The sequence below is a fragment of the Phaseolus vulgaris genome, chromosome 8 (assembly GCF_000499845.2).
Source record: "Phaseolus vulgaris cultivar G19833 chromosome 8, P. vulgaris v2.0, whole genome shotgun sequence".
Lineage (NCBI taxonomy): Eukaryota > Viridiplantae > Streptophyta > Magnoliopsida > Fabales > Fabaceae > Phaseolus > Phaseolus vulgaris.
In genome coordinates this window covers 62,867,977-62,877,131 of record NC_023752.2, presented here as the reverse complement: position 1 = coordinate 62,877,131, position 9,155 = coordinate 62,867,977, and the positions used below count along the sequence as shown (strand labels likewise).

Sequence of the window (9,155 nt, the reverse complement as noted above, 5' to 3'; positions counted from 1 at the left end):
AGCAATAATTAGGTAAACAGGGATTTGGGTATGATTGGTAAATGCAAGAAAAAGAAAGGTCTCCAATGAAAAAGTGAATAATGATAAAAATAAATGATTGGATTATTAGAGGTACCATATTGCAAAAATACTTTATAAGCATAATCATTCCTTTCTTTGGACCACCCACTTTCAAATCAAATCAATAGCCTCATTATTTAATTTCACATTCTCAAAAAAATCAAAATAACAACTACAAAATTATATTATTATTTACAAAATGTCTTCCAAATATCAAATACTCTGATTATAACTAAGGATAAATAATAGTTTTCCTTAAATATTGTTCAAAATAAAATATAAAAGACTAGTCAAACTAAAATGAACATTAAAACTGTTACAACAATCTTTTAACGTACTAAATGAAAAAAACATTACACATTTTTGTGTGTATTAAATATATTATAGATACGAAATAATAATCATAAAAGTTAATAAATTTATTGTATATAATAATTTGTAACTAAATGAGTATAAAACTCGTATAATTTTTCTTAAGGGTATTACTAGTGTTATTGTTATACGTTAATATACATACATGTATATATACACACGTGTGTGTATTATTTTATCTTGGAGAAGGTTATGATTCTCTTGTCCCTACAATGGGTTACTCTTTGGTCACGAGGAGAATTAAGCTTAAAGTTTCTTTTGATTTGAAGATGGAATTGATTTAATGAATTTGAAGTGAAAATAATGGAGAAATAAACTTATTTAAATTAAAACTGTTGTTAAAATTAAATTAAATCAAAGACGATTAATTTTTTTTTGTATAGACAAATTATAATTTATTGAAAAATATTTTACATGGCACATATATTTCACATAAATAAAATTGTTAAATTATTTAATATTTTATTTAAATATAAATATAAATTTTACTCTTTTAATATTTAATTTAAATCTATGTTGTTGTTTTTACACTTCACTCCCTTATTACCTATGATATCTACCAAGTCGCAATCCATCACCAACACCAAACCACCATCTTGATCTTCACTTCAAATGCAGATAACCATTTAGTAAAAATAAGAACATTTAAGTGATTTCACTATGACCGACATGATTTTTCACTCATTTTCTCTTCACAACAATGAGGAACTTCCACCAACATTTCAAGACATTTCATCATAACAAAGGAGTTGGACAGAGGATGTGCGTGCGATGGAGGAGGCGAAGATCGGGATCGATGGAGGGTTGCGTCGACGGTGCGGGGGCACATGATTGTTATAAGGTAATGAAGAGGGGGAAAAACTTATGGTTCTTAGGTGGATAACACATGGACTTAACACGTGAACTCCACCTATGCACAACTATCCCACATTGTGTGCCACATCATTAGAAGTTAACGTAGTTGGTGAAAATTTAACAAAAGGGACCAAATTGCATATTGTTTTAAAAACTTTGGGACAAAATTGATATTTTTTAAAACTACTGTAGTAAATTGAATATTGACCATAAGTATAGGGATCAAAATGATAATTATACCAAATTTAATTTATTAATCTCAAGGACAATTGCAAAAAGAAGGCCAATAGCAATAATAGATAGAACAACAATGATAATATCACGAACAATAATGGGCAAAAAATAACAGCACCACAATGCTAAACAATAATGACAAAGACATAATATTACAAAAACAACCTTCGAAAAATAAAAAAGACAATACAAATAAAACAATTTTGAGTTTAAAATAAAATCATTTTTAATCTAATTGTCATCATTTATTTTTAATGACAATAATTTTAAGATTAATCATCATCAATTTTATTTTTCGATAACAATTTTAAAATTAATCATTGTTAATTTATAATTTTAATTATAATTTTTAATTAACTATTCTCTCACACTTAATTATAAAAATGTCAATATATTTCTTACCATAATGATTAAAAAAGTCACTAAAATATTGTAAACAACTAAAATTACACCTATATAAAATATACGTGGCAATACAAAGTTGTTTTTAAAAAACACCAATTTTTAATTTAAAAATATTGATATAACAAATAAATGAAATAAAAAAGCTTAAAAAACTACAAATTTATTTCATTAAAGATACCTTTTAACATAATTTTATCTTGTATTCAAAATAACTTGACCATAAATGGATTCTTAAGCAATGGTTAAAAAACTTGCACAACTATCAAAACATAGAAGTCTTTGCTTTGGGTTAACACACTTAATTAAGCATTAAGATGACAATCTACATTTGAGAGGGTGACCTCACTTATACAAAACCCAACCACACCAAAACAAACAAATTCTTAAATACCCTTTAATACAAATTAATTGCAATGGAAATAGGTTCCTTTTTTCAAGTAACTTACGAATTCAGCAACAAATGATTCAGACGAGAAGATGAAGAGTTTTTTTTCTTGGAAAATGTTGATTTGACGATCTTAAACTTGTATAAAAATTTTATGTAATGAATTTAGAAATAAATATATATAATAAAAATAAATTTGTAATTAAATAATATAAAAAATATTAAAATAATAAATTGTTGTTAATGTTTTTTTTTCTGTTTAAGGAATTAGTTTTGGGAGTTGAGTGTGGTTTGGTGCAATATTAATTATCTGCTAATACCTTTCTCGGATGCTTCACCAAGTACGAACCCTAATTAAAAACTCTATTTCAAACAAACATTGGTCTTTTTTTCCCCTTTTAAAATTAACCCTATTATTGGTTAGATCGTGTGCTATATTTGTTTTCTTTTTAATTTCAACAAATCAACAATACCACTCAATAATTAATAATTATCCTTTCAAGTACACAATTTGATCTTTTGCTGTTCATTTTCTTATGTATATTTTTCAATAAACCTGCAAATTTGACTAGACCTCACAAAAACATTTAATACTTTTAAACCACTGTCTTTTTATATTTTATTTCGGTCCTATCATTAATTAATTTAGATTAGTTTAACATTAAAAACGAAAAATATTAATTATATTACATAAACAAGATAACTATATATTAATTTTGTTGACCAACCGTTTATTTTATTTCTATTAAAAGTCTTTATATTTTGCGTAGACGAAATAGCAAGTAATTAGAAAGAGAATGGTCTTTGGTGTGCGTGTGGATTTTATATAATAATGAAGGAATAAACAAATTATTTAAAATGTTTTATATTTGGAGTAATTGAAATTATGATTTTGAAGGTTTGTTGCAGTATTTGTGTAAAATAGTTAATAAATAAATAAAAAGAGTTATTAAATAAATAATAAATAAATAAAAAGAGAAAGAGAGAGGAAAAAGCATGGTTTGAGTGGGTGAAGAAGAGAGAAACTGAAAAATGGTAGAAACGGACGAGGAAGTCCTTGCTGGCAAAAGATTCCCTTATTCATGAACTCGTTGTTTTTGTTTTGGTGGGGGCACTCACTCTGTTACCACTTCTTCTTCTTCTTCTTCTTCTTCTTCTTCCTATCTCCATTTTTCTCTGCAATTCCTAAACCCTAATTATGGGTTGTGCCAGCTCCAAGCTCGACGATCTACCTGCAGTGGCTCTGTGCAGAGATCGCTGTGTTTTTCTCGACGAAGCAATCCACCAGCGCTACGCTCTCGCCGCCGCTCACATAGCCTACATCAACTCCCTCAAGGCAATTGGTAACTCCCTTCACTCCTTCATCCACCACGACGCCATGAGACCTGCTCCTTCTTCTCCCTCTCCGTCTCCCTCTCCGCCTCACAAAACCCACCAACTCTCCAAGCACCCTTCTCCCTCCCACTCCGATTCCGGCGGCTCCCACCTCCACTTCCACTCCGAATCCGATGATCTCGACTCGCTCCACCATTCCCCCCAATCCTCCCCCATTCGTCTCCCCGCTTTCTACGACAATTCCCACCCGCCGGATCACCACCACCTTCACATCAATTACATGAAGAACAAAGCCGCGCCTTCAATTCACTACGAGCAGAGGCCACTCAGTCCCCAAACGGCCTACGTTGGAGAGTCTTCTTCCTCGTTCTATCCTTATCCCTCTTCCTATCCCTACGCCTACGATCCCTATTCAGCTCCTCCCTACATCGGATCTTCCCAACCGCCACCGCAACCCCAGCGAAATCCCGTCTCCAAGCCCCCTCCACCGCCGCCCTCCCCTCCCCGGGCCTCCACCTGGGACTTCCTCAACTTCTTCGATAACTCCGACGAGAAGTACTATCCTCAAGCTCACTACACTCCCAGCCGCGACTCCAGGGAGCTGCGGGAGGAGGAGGGGATCCCCGATTTGGAAGACGAGGAATACCACCACGAAGTCGTGAAGAAAGTTCACGGGGATCAGAAGCTTGTCGACGCTAAGCCCGAACCAACACCCCCCCACCACAACCACCTCCACGATGAGGAGGAAGAGGACGAGGAGGAGGATGAAGGTGAGGTGGAGTATGAAGTGCACGTCGTCGATAAGAAAGTGGTTGATGCTGATAATGATGGCAGCAACAAGCCCAAGGACCACGCCGCATTCCGCAGCCGCCGACCTGGTTCCCGGAATCCCCTTGAGGTTGCTAAAGAGATTCAGGATCTCTTTCAGAGGGCTTCTGATTCCGGTGCCCTAATCTCCAAGATCCTTGAGGTGGGCAAGCTTCCCCACAATCGAAAGCACGCCGCGTATCAAGGTGAGTTCGGGTAACTTTTGCTCTGCCCATTTCTCTTTATTCTCTCACATCGTTCACATTTCGCAACTCTTGTTGTTCCAGCTTCTTCCAAGATGTTACAAGTTGTTTCTCCCTCGCTGTCTCTTATTTCCTCCCTACCTTCTACTTCTAAAGATGCCGAATCCGCCTCAAACACGGGTCTTGATGTTGATCTAACTAGTGGAGCACGCAATCTTTCCTCAACACTGCATAAGCTCCTACTTTGGGAGAAGAAACTCTATAATGAAGTTAAGGTATGTCAGTCACTCAGTCTTGTATCGCAAAGTCGCTAATCTCGTTCCCTTGGTTTTTGTTTCACTTTTAAACCATTTAATTCTTTGCCCGTTTAGAAAAATTTCAATGTTAAGGCGGTTTAATCCTGCTGCATTCGCTTCGCTTCTTGTGTGTCCTAGTACAATCCGTGCTAATAATTTGAGAAAAATAAACTTCGGACTAATTCTAGATTCCACAAGTGAAAAAACACTGTTAACCCGTGTTTGCATAGAGGTTTTCCAACGTTCATTTGTTTGCAGGCTGAGGAAAAGATGCGGGTCATCCATGATAGGAAGTGTCGCAAGCTGAAGCGTATGGATGACAGGGGTGCTGATTTTCATAAAGTTGATGCGACTCGAACTCTGATTAGGAGCCTGTCCACAAAAATAAGAATGGCAATTCAGGTTGTTGATAAGATTTCTGTGACTATAAATAAGATAAGGGATGAAGAACTGTGGCCACTGCTGAAGGAATTGATTCAAGGGTATGTGATGCTAAAAACTTACCGTTCTGGTTATTTGTTCAAGTTCTAAATATCATTCTGTTCATGATGGTGGGCTACATATGCGTGGATGGCAAAACAAGCCCATATCTATAATCCAATCCAAGCCTTCCATCTCCCCGTGTTCTGCAATACATTGGATTATTAAGTTATTGAAATTGGAACAAGTGTTTCTTCCTATTAGGTTTGAAAGCCAATGTCTTCTCTACTCTACTGCCTATTTACCACTAGGTGATCCACCCATAACAATCTTGCAAGTTTCAATTATTAACCATACCTTTTTTTTTAAATATAGCACCCTTTTAAATGGATGGGTTGAATTTGTTTTAATTAAACGGGTCATGGATGGATTGGACTTCTACAATACATTTCCATGGATCATAGATAGATCATGAATTGTTTTTTACACATCAATTATAATCCAACTCAATTATCCAAACTAGGGGTGTTGATTGGTTTAGACCAGTCCAATTATTTCAAGAATCCAAACCAATTGAATTTGGTTCATGTTTTTAGCTTGATCGGGTTCAACCCGATCGAAACCACTCTATAGTAGTGATTGATTCTGGTAATAGATTTCTAATCTACAAATCTGATGAACCTTTATGGTACGGTACACTCATGTTTTATTTTGCAACTTTTGCTAATCTTTAGTTACTATAAGTCAATTACAATAAAAGACTTGTTTACCCCTTTAAAAATAAGACAATTTGTTTTTACAAAATACAATTTTGCTCATTTGCATAACACTGTATATGATTAATGAACTAAATGAACCCATGTTGATTTTTTGAAAATATTTGAAAAAAGTTTAGGGTCAAGTTATGTGTTCTCTGTACAAAATTTGATCCGTTTATTATCGCGTGGAAACCTGAAGACCTGTCAGCTGGTAGTGTCAGTATTCTGTAGTCAAAGTAAAACAATGCAGGCAAGGCAACCATGTCTAAAGGGGTAAAAGTTAAGAATTTGTTCTCATTGTATAATGAATAATCTTGAATTTTCAGGCTTGTTCAGTGGTACTTTCAACTTTTAGCTTTATGTATATGTTTCCAATAACTGAACTAAATATGTCCCGTAAAACATTCACTAAGTATTTAATGAAAGGGATATTGATTATTGAGGTTCCATTCCATCGGCTTCATACCCTCTATATTTTAACCCATATGAAATGTTGATGCATGGTTCCTCATAATTCTTTGATAGCCACGGTGAAATGAATATCCCGAGGAAATTCAACCAAGCCACCTGCAATCTGCTGATAGCCCAAATACTGTTCATCTTCTAAGACCTTTTCTGATAATTTTGACAAATCTTGCCATTTATTCTTATGCATGCTTATATTTTCCAACCATAATGTATATAATTTGGTGGCTCATCTGACCTATTATTAGATCATTTTGTGCTTGAGCTGTCATCTAGAGGAATAACCCCCCCTTTACAAGGAAATGATGCAACCTCCCAAGAGTTTTTCTTAAAAATTATTACTCCACAATCTGCAATAGGAACCTGTAAACCTTAAAATATACATACCCTGTCTGTCCTTGTTCTAGAGGATTGATCACTTGAATTCAGTATTAGGTGTTTCTACATCCAGTTTTTGGTTGCACACAAGTTGTGATGTTGTCGCCCATGCCTCTTTTTTCTCTTTTCAAGTTTGTGTCTTGAATTAATTCTCTCTTTTTTTCTTTTGAAGTAGCTGACATTTTATACATGTTCTTTTCAATAAGACATGCATGTGAGATATCCATTCATACATAGTATGTATGGGATACACATTTTGCCTTTTCTCAGAGTGATGTAATTATCATCCGAGGATTTATAGGATGCCTGTGCATAACATTCCGTGTTTGTACGATGCAATATGACATTCTTATTTTCAGGTTGACCAGAATGTGGAAATCCATGCTTGAATGCCATCATAATCAGTGTGAAGCTATTAGAGAAGCCAGAATACTGGGTTCCGTTGGATCCAGGATAAAGAGTGGTGACAGTCATCTTCAAGCAACCAAGCAACTTGAACAAGAGCTCATCAATTGGACCTTCCAGTTTTCTGGCTGGATAAGTGCCCAGAAAGGTTATGTTAGAGCATTGAACAATTGGCTGCTGAAATGTCTCCTATATGAACCTGAAGAAACACCTGATGGCATAGTCCCCTTTTCACCTGGTAGGATTGGGGCTCCGCAAATATTTGTAATATGCAATCAGTGGTCCCAGGCTTTGGATAGAATATCTGAGAAGGAAGTAGTTGAGTCCATGCATGTATTTACGATGAGTGTGCTTCAGATATGGGAACAAGATAAGCTAGAAATGCATAGGCAGGTGAATCAGAACAAGGATCTTGAGAGAAAAGTGAGAAATATAGATAGAGATGACCAGAAGCTGCAGAAGCAAATTCAAGCGTTAGAGCGAAAGGTGGTTCTGCTATCTGGGGAAGGTAAAGGTCTCTCAGTTTCTGAGAATATCATTTATCAGAGTGACAAAAGCAGTAGCCTACAGGCTAGTTTGCAGCGCATTTTCGAGGCCATGGAGAGATTTACTGACGAATCTGTGAGAGCTTATGATGAGTTACTGCAACGGAGTGAGGAAGAAAGTGCCGCCCGAAATCGTGAGAGAGTTTCATAGGGTGTAGTTGGAATCATATCTTTGCCATTTGCCGAGAATAGAGACATGCTGCTCTCCTTCTACTAACTCTTCTTTACAGCAGAGCCTTGGGAAGAGGAATTGGGTTTGACTTCTCATTATCATGCTGAGAGATGCGTTGGTGCTTTAGATGCTGGGATGGGACAGGTGAATTTGTAGTCAGACAACAGAAAGAGAAATTTGAGGTGTGTGGCGCAGAGTTGCTTTTTTGTGGGTACTCAGTGCTGTAAGGCTACAGGTGAAGTTGCGCTTACTAGCCATAGAGGTTTGAGCAACCAAAAATCAGGAGAGCCCACAAGTTTTAACATCTAAAGTTGAATTGTCTTCTTCCTTTCTACATTAGAAAATAGCAGAAATATATGGTTTGATGAAGGAGGAAGTTTCAGGTATATAGAAAGCTGTGTTCAAAGTGAAGCTGTGCAATGGGGAATTTTACTGATGCGCAATTGGAACAGGCCTCGTTCGCGCGATGAACGTAGCTAGCTCTCTCTGCCCACTGGAGTGACGCATGTCACTGAATGCATGGGTGTTTATTGGTTCCTGTATAAAATTATGCTCATTTCGTAAAAAAATATTCGTTTTCAAGTTAAATTATTGTATATATTATCTATTAGAAGGCTTAATAAAAAAGCATTCACCATAAAATATTTTTGATAGCCCATTTGAGATTTATGTTCCTCAACTGAAATAAGTCGGTGAGATTTGTTCAAACTTGAAAGAATGAAAAGAGAACACCGTTACGCAATTGCCATCAGTGTTCATGACCAAATTTGCTTGTGATAAACCATTCAGCAAAGAAGAGAGATACTTATTTATCATGGTTCTGTTACAAAGTGGGTCCAGAACTCAGAATTTAGTTTACGAAAGTGGCAATTTGTTGAATTTTTTACTTCTAAATATATATTTTATTTACAATTTAATATCTGCGGAGCTGAATCTATCAATTTGTTGAAAATATTTTTCCATTTCTTTTACTGAAAAACATTATCTTTTGTTATTTTAGGTACACCTTACCTAAACAAAGTATATTTATTTAGGTATAAAAGTTAAGAAAGATGAAAGA

General features: G+C 35.4%; 1 protein-coding gene across 1 annotated transcript; it reads left to right on the top strand.

Moving 5' to 3' along the window:
• The first annotated feature begins 3,288 nt into the window (after nucleotides 1-3,288).
• Nucleotides 3,289-8,737, top strand: LOC137824447 (protein ALTERED PHOSPHATE STARVATION RESPONSE 1-like). Its single transcript, XM_068630095.1, has 4 exons — nucleotides 3,289-4,659; nucleotides 4,741-4,931; nucleotides 5,211-5,434; nucleotides 7,333-8,737. The coding sequence occupies exons 1-4, from the start codon at nucleotides 3,510-3,512 to the stop codon at nucleotides 8,072-8,074; spliced, it is 2,307 nt and encodes a 768-aa protein (XP_068486196.1). The 5' UTR covers nucleotides 3,289-3,509; the 3' UTR covers nucleotides 8,075-8,737.
• The last annotated feature ends 418 nt before the right edge of the window (nucleotides 8,738-9,155 follow it).

What these genes read in the sequence shown, in the direction of transcription:
- LOC137824447 (XM_068630095.1), top strand. Translation starts at nt 3,510, where the DNA reads ATGGGTTGTGCCAGCTCCAAGCTCGACGATCTACCTGCAGTGGCTCTG. An exon ending in AAAGCACGCCGCGTATCAAG is followed by an intron (nt 4,660 to 4,740) that starts GTGAGTTCGGGT and finishes TTGTTGTTCCAG; the next exon opens with CTTCTTCCAAGATGTTACAA. An exon ending in CTGAAGGAATTGATTCAAGG is followed by an intron (nt 5,435 to 7,332) that starts GTATGTGATGCT and finishes TCTTATTTTCAG; the next exon opens with GTTGACCAGAATGTGGAAAT.